The sequence below is a fragment of the Leptodactylus fuscus genome, chromosome 1 (genome assembly GCF_031893055.1).
Source record: "Leptodactylus fuscus isolate aLepFus1 chromosome 1, aLepFus1.hap2, whole genome shotgun sequence".
Taxonomy (NCBI): domain Eukaryota; kingdom Metazoa; phylum Chordata; class Amphibia; order Anura; family Leptodactylidae; genus Leptodactylus; species Leptodactylus fuscus.
In genome coordinates, this window is record NC_134265.1 from 122625479 (window position 1) to 122644091 (window position 18613).

General features: G+C 41.3%; 2 protein-coding genes across 2 annotated transcripts in view; one reads left to right on the plus strand and one right to left on the minus strand.

Moving 5' to 3' along the window:
* Positions 1 to 185: 185 nt before the first annotated feature.
* On the plus strand, positions 186 to 9639 carry KCTD10 (potassium channel tetramerization domain containing 10). The gene is made up of 7 exons (XM_075276554.1): positions 186 to 310; positions 2490 to 2703; positions 4068 to 4237; positions 5742 to 5828; positions 6216 to 6268; positions 7114 to 7309; positions 8657 to 9639. The coding sequence occupies exons 1-7, from the start codon at positions 308 to 310 to the stop codon at positions 8873 to 8875; spliced, it is 942 nt and encodes a 313-aa protein (XP_075132655.1). The 5' UTR covers positions 186 to 307; the 3' UTR covers positions 8876 to 9639.
* A 513-nt stretch (positions 9640 to 10152) lies between these two features.
* The window catches only part of MYO1H (myosin IH), a 57974-nt gene continuing 49513 nt past the window's right edge, over positions 10153 to 18613 (minus strand). Inside the window, exons 26-32 of the mRNA XM_075272907.1 lie at positions 18018 to 18111; positions 16626 to 16681; positions 16064 to 16199; positions 15194 to 15264; positions 14895 to 14992; positions 13881 to 13977; positions 10153 to 10176 (exon numbers count right to left, since the gene is read on the minus strand). Of these exons, the coding sequence (XP_075129008.1) occupies positions 10153 to 10176; positions 13881 to 13977; positions 14895 to 14992; positions 15194 to 15264; positions 16064 to 16199; positions 16626 to 16681; positions 18018 to 18111 (576 nt within the window). The remainder of the gene's footprint in view (positions 10177 to 13880; positions 13978 to 14894; positions 14993 to 15193; positions 15265 to 16063; positions 16200 to 16625; positions 16682 to 18017; positions 18112 to 18613) is intronic.

Sequence of the window (18613 nt, forward strand, 5' to 3'; positions counted from 1 at the left end):
CCATCATTGAAGTGGGCAGTAGCCCTCTAGCTGATCTCAGTACTGTAACTTGTTACACGTCTCCATAGTGATGCAGGCACTTAGGACTATGCACAGGTGACGCTCTGAGCTGCGTGCTGTATTTTGTCGCAATCTAAGCTATGCAGTTGGGGGATGGGGTGTGTGGTGGTTTCCTCAGGGAACATGGCCGCCGTGTCCGGGTCTAAGTGTGAGGCGCAGACTAGGAAGTGCGTCAGTGAGGGGCGGAAGTGTCTGATAGGGTTGGGTGGTTCCCGTTTTTTGGCCTGAGGGAAGTTTATCGGGTTTGATGGTGAGTATAGATTTTTCTCCATCCTTCAGTATAATGACGTGTGCCCGTACAGGACCCCCGCATACAGCGGTGCTGCCCGCCATCATAGGGGGGCACAGGAGGGGGCCCGGCAGCTGCGCAGATATTGTGTGAGGGGATATAACTATATATAAAACTGGCAGGAATACTCATAGACGGCTACCTAAGTGTTACTGACTCTCGTGGCAGTCATCTCATTGAAGATCCTTGTAGTCAGCCAGTGCCCATTGTGAGAGGCTGATAACAGAGAGCAGTAGAGCAGGACTGTATCATGTAAAGCTGTAACTAACAGCCTTATAGATCCCTATGGGGCTGTCAGTTTGAGTCTTTACACCCCCTTTGGGGCCTGGACCTGTAGCTGGTATTCACCCATATTGGGCACATCACTTTTAGATCTGCGTCCTGGCGATGAGCAGGGTCTGTCCTAGTATATGCTGAGATGCCACAAACCATTGCTGCCATGGCCACTGTTGTATCCAGCCTTGGCTCACCTAAATACAAGACGGAGCAGAGAATTGGGCTGCAGAGGGGTTTAGCTCTCATAGGGTTCATTAGAAAGTAGCAGAGGTTTTCACTGTACAATAAAGGGGGAGCATCTACGACATGGTCGCTCTCTGAGTCCCGGATGATCATTGCCTGATGATGTTCATGTACCCTATTCTGAAAGGGAATAGCCATTAGGAGTGACATCTGTAGAGTGATTTTTTTTTTGACTTTCATGTCTGAAAGGCCGCCCCCTTAATAGTAATAGTTGTCTTACCCTGCTTATTTTCTTCTTTAATATAGTCACACAATCACAGTGAGTCCTCTGTTTTTCTAGCATGGGTTGTTGTGCAAAGAGATGGTCTCATGAAAATATGATAGCTACTATATGGCCTTAGATTCATCAAAGTTTGCACCCCCTCATATGTTAAAATGCTCCTATTAGTTTTTTCCCTATATTGCTGTGTAATAAGTTGACGCTATATAAGCAAAATAGATAAATACATGTAACTCCTGTCTGTCACATACTGCCCACAGTCCACCCCCCTCACAGTCAGCATGCACCCATGTTTCCAGTGTTATCAGTACCAGTTGGTGCAGTTTCCAGGACTTGATGACAACATCCTCACAGTCTAAAATCTCTTTTGTATTAGCACTGCAGTGTTTTGCAGAGACACCATCAGTGATGGCAGATTTGAGATCTAAAAAAACCTTAGAGAATGTTGACATCATAGATGAACATTTCGCAGTTTGGACCCTCATCTACGATCAAGAATAGACGGGTGTTCTTTAAGGCAAATTCAAGCTGTCTTTACACTGCATGTCTGCCATACAAATTAATATCACCCCTGCAATGTCTGTTGCACAAGAAATGCCCGGCTTTACAGTGGGAAAGTCATTCTCCAGATTCTCTAAATCCATGGCAGTCAGCTGATTTAGTGAGTGTATCCTAAAATCCAAAGGGGTGGAATTTAATTGGCAGCGCCATAGAGAGATGTATCAAAATTAAGAAGTGAAAGCTCTTAATAATCTTGGTGCATCCTGGTTGCTCCATGTGCTAAAAGCTGAAATATAAGTCCTACCCCACTTCTCTGGCCCTGATCCTCAGCTTTCACTTACAGTGTTCCTAGTGCTAGAAAAAACCGTAAAAGGTGTGCATCAGAAAATTAGTATATGGTAAATCCTTTAGGCTAAGGCCCCATGTTCAGCAGAATGAAACGTTGTGATTTACAGCACCAGTAAAGTGAATGAGATTCTGGATAATCCCACCACCTGTTGCGGAAAAAAAAAAAACGCTGTGAAAAGCTGCCTTAGGCTAAGGCCCCATGCTGCAGAAACACAGCTTTTTTGTTGCAGATTTTGCTGCTGTTTTTTGAGCCAAAGCCAGGAATGGCTACAAAAGGAATGGGAAATCTAAAAGAAGCTTTTATACGTCTGCCTTCTACTCAGTCCACTCCTGGCTTTGGCTCAAAAAACCGCAGCAAAATCTGCAACAAAAAGCTGCATTTCCGCAATGTGGGGCCTGGGCCTTATGGAGACACGAGAAGATTCATATTGCCTTTGGAAAATGTCTACCTGTTAGTTTCTGTTGCTTGGTTAGCCATGGCAAATCTCTAATGTTATGCACAGGGGTAATAGTTGTCTTTTTATGTACACCTTATTTCCATTTCCCTTCCAGGAAGAAATGTCAGGAGAGAGTGTGGTGAGTTCTGTGGTGCCCGCAGCTACAACCCGGACCACCTCTTTTAAGTGTGCCAGCACCAGTTCCAAATATGTTAAACTCAACGTAGGGGGTGCCTTGTATTACACCACCATGCAAACGCTTACCAAGCAGGACACCATGCTAAAAGCAATGTTCAGCGGGAGAATGGAAGTGCTAACAGATAGTGAAGGTAAGAATCATCAATTTCTATTCCATTGTGAAATAGTTATCTTTCATTCTTCAAGTCTAGTCCAGAAAACAACTGTCTTATTCACTTAGATAGGACTTGCAGAAATTCACACCAAAACAGCCGCATTCTGATGAATAGTGTTGGTTTTCATTCTGAAATTTCTGGAAAAAATCTTCTAAAGGCAAATAGTTGAATGGGAACCAGAGGTAGATGCTTTTGGCTGCTCATTTTCCTTGTATGCATTATTACATGGTGACTTAGTAAAACATGGCCATGCAAAGTTCATCAAAATAGAAGCGTCTATTTCTATGGCTCTTTCTTACTTAAAGAGAACCCTGGCAACATAGCTAAGAAGGCATCTTCACTGTAGTATCCACTCCTACTATTGGCTCACAATCACTGAACAAAGTCACTGACCAAACACTGTCCTGTGAAAGCAGCCTTAGGCCCACTCTCCTGACAGTGGAGGGATATCTGTGCCGAAACAGGACCGAAATCTCTGGCTCCCGGGTGCATTGTCAACTTTTATAGTGGTATATAAATACCGCCAATGTCATACGACACAAAAGGTTCTCTTTAAACAGATTTCATCCACACAGAAAAAAATGCACTGAAAAGTCTCTTGTGCTGCAGGTTTTGAGCCCTCAGCACGTCAATTATTCAGCCACAGATCTGAAATCCAGGTAACCCATGAGACACAGATTTCTGCAGATTTTTGCCAGGGCCAGGTTTACAGTAGATTGTCTGTTACAGACATTCACCTGAGAACTTGCAGCTTGATGGATTAGCCTTTCAGAATGCTACAAAAATTCAGCAGGCAATGTGTAAGATCTGCTAATTTATCTAGTTGTTTTTCAAGCAATCCACTGCACTACCACCTATAGACGTAGTACTTAAACTTTCACCATGCTGTTGGGCCCGGTAAAGCCTATGCATACATTTACAATGGCGTGCTTCCATATACCATAGCGTAGTAGTAATCTATACCAGGTGAAAAAGCTCCAGTTCTAGTGTGTGTGGTGTTCATGAAATGACTGTGTCCTGGGTGTGACCAATGAATAACCATTGTTCTGACATTTCTCTTCCTCTGGCTGTTTCCTGTTCCCTAAAGACTCCTAAATTTCTGCTCTGTGACTATTTGCAAGCATTACTATTTCCATATGGCCAGCCAAAAAATACTGAGTCACTTAATCTTTGTGAACATATATTGAGTAACTCACTTTTGAGGTGCTGCAGGAGATACAACCCAGTGTAGATGATTTTGAGAAACCACATTGAGTATGTCTTTATTTGGCTTTGATTTTCTTCTAGAAATGTACATTGTGGGTTTTACGCCTATTAAATCACTATTGTATTTTATTAAGGTTGGATTCTTATAGACCGCTGTGGGAAGCACTTTGGGACCATACTAAATTACCTGAGAGATGGCTCTGTCCCACTTCCAGAAACACGGAGAGAAATTGAAGAACTTTTGGCAGAAGCGAAGTATTACTTGGTGCAGGGGCTGGCAGATGAATGCCAAGCATCTCTTCAGGTAGGATATCCTGGAAAGAGTGATGTTGAATATTTTCTGGAGATCCTAGAGGACTGTGATGTCTCCTAAGTCAGTGTACATTAGTATACCATTCATAGAGGTTCTCGGCTAATATAAGAGGCAATAATGTGCATTCTGTAGAGTGAGATCTCACTTAGAAGAGGAGAGCAGTGCTCGAGACTATGAAAGCAAAACTTGGCGCCCCATCCTGTAATCTGTCTCAGTGTGTCTACTTAAAAGACAGATGTTACGTGACAGCAGGTTAGAGGGATGGGAAACACCTTGTGCACCGCATTTTGAAGAAATAGTTTCTTGTCTTGATCAACCCCTTCCTGCTTTGCTTTGTAATTTTACGTATTAATGAGCTGTAGTATAACAAATCACGCAGTAGTAATTGACACAGTTAAGTCTGTTTATATCCAGATTATTAAAATATAATTACGCTAGGTGCACACCTTCGTTCTACTCTCCGTTCTGTGCTTTCTGTCTTCTGCATGCCAGAAGACGGAAAGCACAGACCGGGTCCGGCCGTGAGCGGCGGTGAGCGTTTTATGCTCTCCGCCGCGAAACCGGATTTTTTAATCCGGACACAGAGTACTGCATGTCCGACTCTGTGTCCGGATTAAAAAAAACCCGGTTTCGCGGCGGAGAGCGCAAAACGCTCACCGCCGCTCACGGCCGGACAGCTTTCTCACCCATTCAAATGAATAGGTGAGAGACTCCTGCAGGTTTCCGTCTCCTGCTCTGTTTTATGCAGGAAACGGAAACCTGCATTATGGAGAGGACAACGCAGATGTGAACGAGCCCTTACTTTACCAGTATATCAGAATGGTTTTCAGGGACGCTCACCTTCCCAACAAAGTGCCCTATGTGCCCTTTTTGTATATAATGTGCATCCTTCAGAAATGTTTTAAATTTACTTGATAAAGGACCCGAGTGGTTCCGAAACGTCGTAATCTGTCATCATTATAAGTTAGCCATTAAAAAGGTATCCACTACTGAAGACTATCAAGTTTTTTTTTGTTTTTTTATATTTCCTTCCCAACAAAAAGAAATAAGAATTTCAGCTCACACTGCAAAAAACAAGCTCTCACACAGCACTGTCATTACAGGTGTTACAATATAGCGCACCCAAGCAATTGATTTATTTAGGGAGTCTGTCAGCAGTAAATGCATTCTAAACCTAATCCCACTGCCTTGTAGAGGTGATTCTGCAGTTTCCAATGGAGCTACTGCTGTCACATTTTTAGGTGGAGTTTAAAACCTCAATCATCTATCTGTCGTCTCACTGGACTGTACATGCACTTGGTAGTGGAGATTTCTAAAAGTTTTCCTAGTTACACACTTTATTGTATTTCAATTTCTGGTGTTTATTTTCCTGTTCCATAGACATGAGTGAGTTTTATTTCATAGATTGTTTTAACAGCTGTTTAATTCTTACTTTATTTAGGTAAAAGTCATGTGATAAGAGGGATAACCTTCCTTATGTCTTTTCTTTCATTAGAGTAAAGATGTGTATGAGCCATTCTGTAAAGTCCCCGTGATCACGTCATCAAAAGAGGAGCAGAAGTTGATAGCTACATCTAATAAGGTCAGAACCATAGACATGGGTTTAGAATTCTTATGTTACTGGGAGGGGGAGGTATAGAGTGTCAGCTAACGTATACATATAGCAATATTCTAACTTTGTACATATCTGATAAATAAAAATTCCCCATCATTGTTTTTTTGTTGTTGTTGTTTTTTTATATATATATTTAGTTTGAAGTTTTGTAGATTACATCCCATAATCACCCTGTCACAAGTACATTAGTGAATAGTGAATGGCCACAATAGGTGCTTATTTAAGTGTAAACTGAATTTTATTGAAATTTCCAAAATAAAGAAACAGAATCACAGAGCATTACAAAATGACCACAATAGGTGCTTATTTATCTGCATGAACGAGCGCTGATATTTGATTGTTTTCTTCACCCAGCCTGCAGTCAAGTTACTTTACAACAGAAGCAATAACAAGTATTCCTATACCAGGTAGGGTTCCTCCATATATTGTGCACGGTTTTATAAGGAACATGTTCTTAAAGCGGCTCTGAACCTTGTTACCAAAAAAGGTGTTTCCATTATCTGTTTGTTTATACGGCAGAATCTGGTGCTGATTTTGAGGCGGTTTACCTCCTGATTCTGCCTCGTGCACAGCACTTTGAAGTAATAGTTTCTTTCACAGTGAGGTGGATTTCAAAGCACGGCGCTTAAAAAATAAGCATTCTGCTCTGTTTTGCCACCGATTCCATGGCTGATTCAGCCGCAGTCTACGGTGCTGTTTAGGCCCATTTATCTGAGCACACTCAGTGGTGGAAACTTGAAGCTCGTCTTCAGCATTTCGCACCATAGGGCCATAAAATGAAGAGCCATCTGAGGCTGACATCCTCCTCAGTTCCTCTTTATTTTTTGCTATGTGAACTGGCCATAAGGGAGTGTCGCACATGAAGACAACTTAACCCCTGTCCTGTGGATAGGAAATAAGTTATAGATTGAAAGCAAGGGGCCTGCACCTGCTATGTATGCTTTTAAAATAGAATACTCCACAGTCTAAATGTACTACTGAGCACCAGATATTCTACAACTTTTCTTTGAGAAATGACAAAGTGGTATAAAGTTTAGTAAAAAAAATATATATATATATATATATATATATATATATATATATTTTATATTGTAATAATGTACATTGTCCATCATATCCATCACAGTTATATATAAAAGTTGCTGGCATGTGGGGTCATTCGGTTGAGCGCTCAAGAGTGCCGTCCATGATCTATTCCTGCTTGGCAGGATTGGTTATTATAGTAATTTATTGTATTTTATTTTATTTGCAGTAACTCTGATGACAACATGCTGAAGAATATTGAGCTGTTTGATAAGTTGTCTCTGAGGTTTAACGGGAGGGTTTTGTTCATCAAAGATGTGATTGGTGATGAAATCTGCTGTTGGTCATTCTATGGTCAGGGTCGCAAAATTGCAGAAGTGTGCTGTACTTCCATTGTGTATGCTACAGAAAAAAAACAGACTAAGGTAAGTGTATTTATGAACCTACAGTGACATTTCTGTATGGATACTGTGAAGCAGTGGGGGGTTGTCCAAGTTCTTAAAAAGAACTGGGTCAGTTACAGGTACCAATATCTAATTGTTCTCCCCACCACCACGTGCAGAAATGTGCTCTGATCCCCACCACGTATTGGGATTTGTTTACATAGTGGGGAGGTGTCTGTATAGACACATCATTGCTGCAGTTAGTCCCTACCATGCACAGATTGCATGCAGTGGTGATGTGTATACAGGCTCCTCCCCATAACTAGAAGTGGTGGAGGGGGAGCACAAAGACGTAGAATTATTTACTTCATTCCCTGCATTTGCCATAGTTTTTTTTCCAACTTGGACAATCCCTTATAGCTGTTTCCCCAGCAGAAAATGTTGAAATGTTCAATGTTTATTTTATTTTTCCATTCACAGAGCTGTATGAGGGCTTTTTTGTGGAATAGATTGTACTTCATATTGGTACCAGTTAATATCTTGTTTGATGTCCTTTGAAGCTATATAAAAACTTGGGTTTTGTTTTTACGGTGTTCACAGTGCAGCCAAAATGGCTTGTTACTTTTATGCTGTGGGGCATTACAATTACGGCGATGCCAAATTTGCATAGTTTTTATGTTTTAACACCTCAACAAAATCCATATTCTGTGACCCTTAACTGTTTTATTGAAGATGTGTAAGGCCAGCTGTATTTTTTATGTATTTGGAGAATGGCATTTTACTTGCTTTTTATTCAATTTCATGGGCAGGCAAAGAAAAAAGGCTTTTGTTTTTTTTTTCTCCTGCTATGGCATTTTCGTATGAGAAAAATCTTTTTCAAATGTTTGCAGTTCAGGCATTTTCGGACCCTGGGAATTACAGAGTATTATGGCAGCCAGTAATAAAAGTGTATTGAAGACAGGCCCAGAAGCTTTCAATAGGCTCTCGGCTGTCATGGATACAGGTCGCTGCCCCCCAGTCTTATTCTGGGAAAGGTGTTCCTTTAAAACGTGGTGGGAAATGGCAGACAGCCAGTTAGTGTCATTTCCACTGCTCCATTCACTTCTATGTGACTAACAGAGATAACTAGGTAGAATGCTTTGTCAGTCCCATAGTAGTGAATTGAGTGGTGGTCACATGTGTCCTACACCTCTCCATTATGATAGTGGGATCCCCTGTGATCAGGCACTTGTTCCCTAGCCACAGGATATGGTATAAATATTGGTAAACCCCTTTTTTGTTGTTTCTGTTTTGTTTTGTTTTTTTTGTAAAAGGCGATTATGTAGAAATGTAGTGTAAGTACTACCTGAAAAACTCAGCTGACAAGGTTTATTATATTTGGTCATTTAGGTTGAGTTTCCAGAGGCAAGAATTTATGAAGAGACTCTAAACATTTTACTGTATGAGGCACAAGACGGACGGGGACCAGACAATGCTCTGCTGGAGGCCACAGGAGGGGCAGCAGGACGCTCCCATCATCTTGATGATGATGACGAACGGGATCGCATCGAACGAGTAAGACGGATTCACATCAAACGACCAGATGACCGGGCCCACCTCCACCAGTAGGACTTGTCCAACTGGACTATGATTTCTCCGTCCACAGACCTGTCTGCTCTGGTTTATCCCAATCCACATGAGAAATGCCATTTTAACGGTTGAGGTGGTTGTAAATGACACATGGCTGTGAATTTGGGTCCAGCCTCGCCTGTTACACGTTCTGTGACGTATTTATATCACTTTGAAGGGACAGGGACCTAATTTTGAGTGAGTTTTTTTGTTTTTTTTTATTGTATGTGTGGATTTCCCCAACCCCAAAGCAAATGCTGGTTGTATAAATGTAAACTTGCCAGCAAAGCACATAGGATGTATCAGATGTGGGAAATGAAGGTGAATTTGTGTCCAGAAGGAGAAAATTTATTGCCTTAATGCATTGCTTGATATTCTGTGCTACACATTGACAATTTGCTGTATGTAGACCAAGAAAAACATCTTGTACTTCCGCTCAGTGCAATGAATTCCTTGAGAAATGTTGGAGGTCACCTGTGTTCATTGGTTTGCACCCAGATACTATTATTGCATAACTGTTGAGCTCTGCTACATCAGTACGAGCCTAAACAGATGTGAACTGACACTTTATTTAATTTACAAACATTTACAGGTCCACGGTATCCAAATGTGGAATTGTCCTTCAGCCCAGGCAAGCAATGCATCTCCAAGTGTTTTTATGTCAGGATTAATATTCTATATTTTTCTTTGTTTTACATAGCATTAGTCTCTTATATGTATAAAATAATTTATATTGTCCCTAATCCCCAATAAACACAAATATGGACGCTTTTGAACTTTTGTTTTTTTATACTTGTATGTTGGAATAGACACGTCATGATTTATCGAACAATCCTTGTACATATAAAATCAATGTAATGAAGGGGGCTATTGGATACGTAGGTATGGCTACCTTAAAACTCTAGTAAAATACTATATACACACACCTACAATTGCCATCTCATGATGGCGTATCATAAACTCATACTTGCAAAAGCTGGTCATCTTTTGTCATCCATATGGAAGGGTAAGATACGACACATCTGTATATGTGGTCAAAACCCTCTTATACTGACACCTGGCCATTTGACATCCACTAAAAAAGATATTTCGTATGCTAAAGTGGACAGGCGGTTTATGGGGTTTTTTTTTTGTTAAAATGAAAGTGTTGTAGCTTTAGAATCTGAAGATCTTCGTACATCATGTTCAAACTACACCACTGCCATCGGGGTAGATATCTTGGTTATAGAAAAGTCCCAGTAGTATCAGTAATAGTCCATACTTTATGCCGATCTTCATTAGGATTTTAATCTCGGGGATGTCTGAAATAGAAATAAAAGAAATGTCAGTATTAATTTAATATACTGGGCTATGGTTATGTTTTGTTTTACAACAGAATGACCATATACAGTTATTAAACTTTGACTTTCCTATCAGAACAACCCCTTATCATATGTTCTGTTAGGGCATGTGGACATCATAGCTAGTGACGCCATGTTAGGATTCACTGTCACTATTTCAGGAGTCATATGTACTAATAACTAGTAACTTTTACACATTTGGACTATCATGCTACATGAATGGTTGAGTTAGAATGGCTGTATGTAATATTATATTTTCCCTATATTGGTCACCCCAGAAGAAATGACCACTTGACAAGTTGAAGCTTCTAAATTATTGCAGCAGATCTTACAGTCTGAAGACTAATCTCACAAGGTTCACCCAAAACATACTCTTAGTTGAAAAGGTATAAATAATCACCATTAATCATAATACTAGATTACAATTTTGGTTTAGGTCATAATTGCTCAGTCTCAGTCTTTAAAGTTTCATTTAGTAAATAAAGTATAATAAGTTACATTGCAATGTACTACATGCGCAATTGCGCCACCTAGTGACCAAGTCCTAGTATGAGACTAAATAAAAATGTTAAAGGGGCTCTAACAGCAAAATTATGCTGTATGAGCCCCACATATGCTTGAATAGCCTTTAAAAAGGTCATTCAGGCACCGCTAATGTTATTTTAAACCTCTCCCCCCCCCCCCCCATTTTAAAATAAAACCATAAAAACATATTTGTAAATCATACCTGTCCTGCAAGGTGGGCGGTCCTCCATGGTCCGACGTCATCTTGCTGTCATGCCTTCTTCTTCTTCCAGCGACGCCCTCCTGCCCTCGCTCTTCCCTGCCTTCATCTTGTTTTCTTCCGGAATGAAGAAGTTCGCAAACGTACTGCGCATGCGCAGTATGCTCACATAGTTCTAAGGGGTATTTAGAACTACAACAAAAATGGCGTTAACGTGTGCGCAGTAGCGCTCCGGAGGGAGCGCTACTGCGCTCGCGCGGGATTTGAACACAACCCGCTGGAAGAACAGAAGATCAAGGCGAGGAAGAGCCAGGACAGGAGGATGTCGCTGAAAGAAGAGGAAGGCAGGACAGCAAGATGACGTTGGATCGTGGAGGACCGCCCACCGTTCACGATAGGTATGATTTACAAATATGTTTATATGGTTTTATTTTAAAACAAGGGGGAGGTTTAAAATAAGATTACCGGTGCCTGAATATTATACATCATAATTTTGCTGATAGAGCCCCTTTAAAAATGTGTAATAAAATGTGAATATTTTTTTTTTTAAAAAGTCAAAATAAATATCCCTTTTCCCAATATTTTTTTTTAATAGAAAAATCATTATTCTAAAACTAGCCATTTGCTATTGATGTACCCATAACGACTAGAGATGAGCGAACAGTGTTCTATCGAACACATGTTCGATCGGATATCAGGGTGTTCGCCATGTTCGAATCGAATCGAACACCGCGTGGTAAAGTGCGCCAAAATTCGATTCCCCTCCCACCTTCCCTGGCGCCTTTTTTGCACCAATAACAGCGCAGGGGAGGTGGGACAGGAACTACGACACTGGGGGCATTGAAAAAAATTGGAAAAAGTCATTGGCTGCCGAAATCAGGTGACCTCCATTTTAGACGAATAGTGGATTTCAAATCCGGGTCATATGAGAATGTGAACTTTGTGACTATGAGACAGGGATAGCTGTACAGGCAGGGATAGCTAGGGATAACCTTTATTTAGGGGGGAATGTTATTAAAAATAACTTTTTGGGGCTCTATCGGGTGTGTAATTGTGATTTTTGTGAGATAAACTTTTTCCCATAGGGATGCATTGGCCAGCGCTGATTGGCCGAATTCCGTACTCTGGCCAATCAGCGCTGGCCAATGCATTCTATTAGCTTGATGAAGCAGAGTGTGCACAAGGGTTCAAGCGCACCCTCGGCTCTGATGTAGCAGAGCTGAGGCTGCACAAGGGTTCAAGCGCACCCTCGGCTCTGATGTAGGAGAGCCGAGGGTGCACTTGAACCCTTGTGCACCCTCGGCTCTGCTACATCAGAGCCGAGGGTGCGCTTGAACCCTTGTGCACACTCTGCTTCATCAAGCTAATAGAATGCATTGGCCAGCGCTGATTGGCCAGAGTACGGAATTCGGCCAATCAGCGCTGGCTCTGCTGGAGGAGGCGGAGTCTAAGATCGCTCCACACCAGTCTCCATTCAGGTCCGACCTTAGACTCCGCCTCCTCCAGCAGAGCCAGCGCTGATTGGCCGAATTCCGTACTCTGGCCAATCAGCACTGGCTAATGCATTGTATTGGCGTGATGAAGTAGTGCTGAATGTGTGTGCTTAACACACACATTCAGCTCTACTTCATCGGGCTAATAGAATGCATTGGCCAATCAGCGCTGGCCAATGCATTCTATTAGCGTGAACTGAGTTTGCACAGGGGTTCTAGTGCACCCTCGGCTCTGCTACATCAGATTGCTACATCTGATGTAGCAGTGCCGAGTGTGCATCAGATGTGTAGTTGAGCAAAACTGACTCGGCACTGCTAAGTCTCTGCATTCGCATAGGAATGCATTGGCCAGCCTTCGGCCAATCAGCGCTGGCTCTGCCGGAGGAGGCGGGGTCTAAGGTCGGACCTGAATGGAGACTGGTGTGGAGCGATCTTAGACTCCGCCTCCTCCAGCAGAGCCAGCGCTGATTGGTCGAGTTCCGTACTCTGGCCAATCAGCACTGGCCAATGCATTTCTATGGGGAAAAGTTAGCTTGCGAAAATCGCAAACTGACAGGGATTTCCATGAAATAAAGTGACTTTTATGCCCCCAGACATGCTTCCCCTGCTGTCCCAGTGTCATTCCAGGGTGTTGGTATCATTTCCTGGGGTGTCATAGTGGACTTGGTGACCCTCCAGACACGAATTTGGGTTTCCCCCTTAACGAGTTTATGTTCCCCATAGACTATAATGGGGTTCGAAACCCATTCGAACACTCGAACAGTGAGCGGCTGTTCGAATCGAATTTCGAACCTCGAACATTTTAGTGTTCGCTCATCTCTAATAACGACCCATATTTCAAAAATAGAACATGATCTTACAAACATCTAGTAAACGCCGTAGAATAAAAATATAACAAAATTTCTGGTTTTGGCCACATTGTCTCTAGTTATGAAAAAGTTATAAATCCGAAAATAGAACAGTAGAAATGATAGCTGATTCCACAAAAAAAAAATGCTATCACCACTCCGATGATAGAAAAAAAAAAAAAGGTTATGGTGAGCTAAAATGTACTAAAATTATTTCTAGCAGTTAAATTTTTTTATTCTGCAAAAGTTGGACAAATATATAACCTTGGTATCGCCGTAATCTTAGTGACTAGCAGAAAAAAAAAAAAAAAGTAACAATTCATGATGCACAGTGTACAGAGCTATCTGCTTCTACCTTTTGCACTGTATAGTATGGCATACATGCAGTTGCAAGGGTTCTCTTTGGGATCGCTCATGTTTCTAGGCCGCTATTACGAGTGCTCCCATTGAAGTGAATGGGAAGTGTTCGGCAGTCTGCCATAACGCTGGCGTGTACAGCTGTGATACACGCCCGGCGTTACTCCGTGTGAATGCCCCCTTACACTTCCACTATGTTGAGTTGTAATACATGTTAATAAAGAGCAACTGAGTACATCTTACCACAGTGAGGTGCCCATTCTTGGCCTTATACACCTGAGACTCTGCTGCAGTGGTGAAATCAATAAGTGCACTCTTGCTTTGAAAACAAAATTTGATGCTAGGAAGCAAAAAGAAATAATCTATTATTCTCCAATACAATACTTTAGACTGGATATGTTCAATGTGGCAAACCAGCACTGTCAAGTTTTTATGTGAAACTAAGACAATTTTCAATTGACTCACATGACATTGGGTCCGACTTACAAAGCCTGGCTTTAACAATCGGCGGAGGATGTGCCTTATTTATGACGTGACACCCCTCACCCCCACCCCACCATAAATGAGGTGCACCCTCTGCCACGCCGCGCATGCAGGGAAAAGCTACATCAGTTCATAACTGATAACATAATAGATTTGCAGCATCATTTCAGATGTAAATGATAATAAATCTGGTGAAATTGTGACTTTTCATGCTTGTAAGCCACAAAACTGGTGTACAATGTATAAATCTGCCCCATTAACTTTTTTTAAAGAAAATCTGTCACCAAGTACAAAATGCTAAGTGACATACATCAGGGCAAGTCCTTGAAGATTATACATAAACTGGCTCTTACCAAGTGGGCAGTAATGCTTTATTTTGTGAGAAAAGCGAAAGTTCTCGCCCCTGGTGAACAGCAGCTAACTTACATATAACTTCCAGGGGCCATATTTTTTTGAATGGGTGGATGGGCTTAAAAAACAAAACTACACATCTGAGATTTAGGGTTAACACGATGGAAACCTTTTTCCCTCGTGTGGCTTTTTGGCAAAGCTACCCGCGACAAGATACTGTTGCAGTGCATTGGCATTCCATCGCAGCATCCCACTCCTGATTTGGCCCTAATGCATGGACCTAAGCAGGAGGGTGTCTCAAGCTACGGAATCCACATGAAGACAGAGCATTCTTTAATAGGACCTATTTAACACTTTGAGCTAGCTAGATCCCGCACCCTCTACTCAGGGCAGATAGTAGGGCCAGCAATCTTCATATATTACCATCCTTTGCATATGTTGACAGCGTCTTGTTTAGAAGCCAGCATGCACAGCTTGGTAACCACCTCAAAGATATGGTCACATTGTAATACAACATCACCCTGTAGTCAAGAAATTGAAGAATATGTAAGTTTTCTCCACAACTAATTTAAACCAAAGAATTGTAAAACTAGATTCTTTTTTGATCATTTAGTTACAGATTATATTTATATAAAATCCCCACAAAAAAAAGCTAAAGATAACATTTAAGGGTAAATTACAGCACATACCTAGAAATCTAGATATCCAGAGTAGTTTCCTACCTTCTGTTTATTGTCTTCTGGAGATACATGGATGACTAAGATCCCGTCACTCAAGTTACTGACAGATATTTCTAGCAGAAATATATATATTACAGTAAATATGCTGTTTCATATAACTTTTACAGTTATTACACATACCATTTTGGATTCCATTTAAGTTTTGTGCTTGCTACTAAAAATCTGTTATTTCTACTTGCTGTTTTATGTAAGTGGGCGAAATGTTTCAAAGTCTTGTTCACACTTTCACGTTTTGAAAAAGGCATCTGTTTTTGAAAATGGCAGCATGTTAACTTTAGCTGCGAATTGCAAACGTGGTCCCTGCGGATTTCGTAGGGGATGAAAAAACAGAGAAAAAAAAAAAAAAAGCAGCAAAAATACAATGTGTTGCTACATGGAGCCTTAGTTTAAGGGTCCATTCACATGGAGGAAAATGGTGCTTTATTTGGCGCTGAATTTTCGATGCTGAATGGGTGCTGCTAGCTTTTTTTTCCCACTAGCGGAACCCATTGAAGTCAATGGGAGGCTTTTTTTCAGCGCTGAAATTCCACACCAAATTCCTCACCATTTTCCTCTGTGTCAACGGACCCTTAGTTTAAAAGAGGAAAACTGTCTGTTGTGAATGCTCTACTGGCCAACGTGAAAACTAGTGGGAAAAGTGAAAAGATTTAGTATTTTTGCTTACATTAAACAAAACAATGAACAGAATTTTAAAAAACAATGTCCTTCCTACAACTATATTTTAAATAATATGTACATTCCCTTTAAACTGTTGTGTGCTGTATACTTGATATGGTAAAGCATTTTCTTTTGCTGTGCAATACATTCCCCTCCTATAGACTGATGGGGATTTAAAACCCTTATGTTCGTCACCTTTTAGGTCTGTGTATTCAATCTTCTGCTTGATCTTGACTTGCTCAGTAATATATAGAGTTGACTGTGACAGTACGAGATTCCGAGGCCGAGGTTTAAATCCATTTCTGTCATACTTTATTAGAGCAATGCCATACTAAGACATGGGGACAAGAAAGTTATGCAGGTCAATAGATGCTAAATGAAGCAGAAGAAAGAGCAGTCAACAGAATTTTACATCCATTTAGCAGATCGGTTTAATGGATGGAAAAAACAGTAAAAAACAACTGATCAACCATTTGCCTAGAGATCAATGCTACAAAAAAAACAACAAAAAAAATCAGTTTCTGTCCTTTTTTTTGGATAGACACAGAAACATAGTATACCATACTTTTGTATCCGTCAAAAAAAAAAACACAAACATTGATTTCTATGTAAACAGAGGGCCATTCGTTTGCGCTGTTTTTTTTTATCTGTTTTTTCCATCTCTTAAACGGAGCTGCTAAATGGTTAAAAAAAATGTAAAGTGAATGGAAACAGGCTGATTACGTAATATGATTAAGACAGTTGAGCTCCTCCCTACCTTCATCTTGTCATATAGCATGAGCTGGTGGACTTTTGGACTGATATCCTGTTCGGCTAGGAGATGAAATATATAATACAACATTCAGTTTGATGGTGTGATGATCCTATTGTTATTTCAGTATATACAGCTTTGAGAGTTAAACGGTTCCTAACTTTCAAACCTTCAGTATTGTCCTATTATTGAATGAGAACACTATTGCTCTCACTACCCCCCCCCAATAAAAAATGAAAAAATGATTAGTGAGGGTCATACTTTACTGACCAACCAAGCCTTATCCTTCCCATACCACTTTTAGATATACGCAATATATACAGAGGTTTGAAATTGAGTAGATTTGAGTGTCATAGTGAAAGCAAAAACTTAAAGAGAACCTTTCACCTCCTGGGGCACATGTGGTTTAATACACCGCTAGAAAGCTGACAGTGCGCTGAATTCAATGCATTATCAGCTTTCACAAAATGTGCCTCTGGTGAAGAACTATCAATGCCGGTACCGTGGCGCTTCACCATCAGAATGGCGTTATTGACAGTCAGTCAGGAACGCCCTTCCTCACGGCACCATCTATAGTGCTGTACTCTGGGAGAGTAGGGAGGAACACCTCCCCCAGTATTCGCCTATGGACGAATACTGTGAGGGGAGGGAGGAGGCGTTCCTCCCAGCTCTCACATTTTCTTAAAGAGGACCTTTCATCAGATTGGGCACAGGCAGTTTTATATACTGCTGGAAAGCTGACAGTGCGCTGAATTCAGCGCACTATCGGCTTTCCCGATCTGTGCCCGGTGTAAAGCGCTATCTGTCCCCGTACCGTAGGGCTTTACAGTCAGAAGGGCGTTTCTGACACTTAGCCAGGAACGTCCTTCTCCACAGCAGCGCCTATCGTGCTGTACTGTGGCGCGGGGAGGAACACCCCCTCCCTCTGCTCACACAGCTCGTCCATAGACGAGTATTAGCAGGAGAAGGAGGGGGAGTTCCTCCCCGCGCCACAGTACAGCGCGATAGGCGCCGCGAGACAGAAGGGCGTCCCTGGCTAACTGTCATAAACACCCTTCTGACCATAGAGCACTACGGTCCCGGGACCAATAGCGCTTTACACCGGGCACAGATCGGGAAAGCCGATAGTGCACTGAATTCAGCGCACTGTCAGCTTTCCAGCAGAATATAAAACTGCATGTGCCAAATCTTTAAACATACTTACACTATCTAGTACTTACACTAATATGTTGATTTATGCCACCCTTTTAACAGCGCGGTGTGGGGCTTGTTGATCCTCCTATCTATCTCTTGCAGAACATGGACTGCTATTCCTCTTGCCACACAGCAGCTGCCTTACTTGCCTATATACTCCCATATATACTTATGTACTATCTATGTACTTTAGCTCTCACTTACTTAACCGGGAGTCTTCAAATGGCTGGCTAATACTTTGATCGTAGCCTTCCTTCTTCCCTTTGAAAATTTCACTGGCTACAACTTTCTGTCGCATCTGCATACACATAAAATAAATTAGTACAATAAAGATTTACTTTTAATGAAAACAAGCTGCAATTTATATATAAATATAGCAATGGGGACCGTAACTGGGACCAAGAACCAGCAAGGGTTGCTATAAATCTCAACATGTCGCCTTGACAATGAAAACTGTCAGTAAAATTGAAGCAAAGTCACAAACTCCTAGACTTTTATTTAATTAAGAAATTGCTGTACAAGTTGCACTATTCTTCCTGTCAAAATGAGGAACATCAAGTGGTACGCGATAGACCCCACTATAATTTAAGGGGGCCACTGGGCTCCACTGGTGTCCATTATTCAACTGGTCCACCAGTAAATGGAAGCGTCTAAGTGAATGCAGCCTGAAAGAGCATCCAAAAAAGCTGAATGGCAATACAAACATTTATCTACATCTAAGTATATACAGAAATCACGCCACAATATAGATGACGAGAAAGAACAAAGCGTTAAGATGTGAATAAAACGAGGAAAAAGAA

What these genes read in the sequence shown, in the direction of transcription:
- KCTD10 (XM_075276554.1), top strand. An exon ending in AGTGCTAACAGATAGTGAAG is followed by an intron (nt 2,704 to 4,067) that starts GTAAGAATCATC and finishes TATTTTATTAAG; the next exon opens with GTTGGATTCTTATAGACCGC. An exon ending in CAGAAAAAAAACAGACTAAG is followed by an intron (nt 7,310 to 8,656) that starts GTAAGTGTATTT and finishes TTGGTCATTTAG; the next exon opens with GTTGAGTTTCCAGAGGCAAG.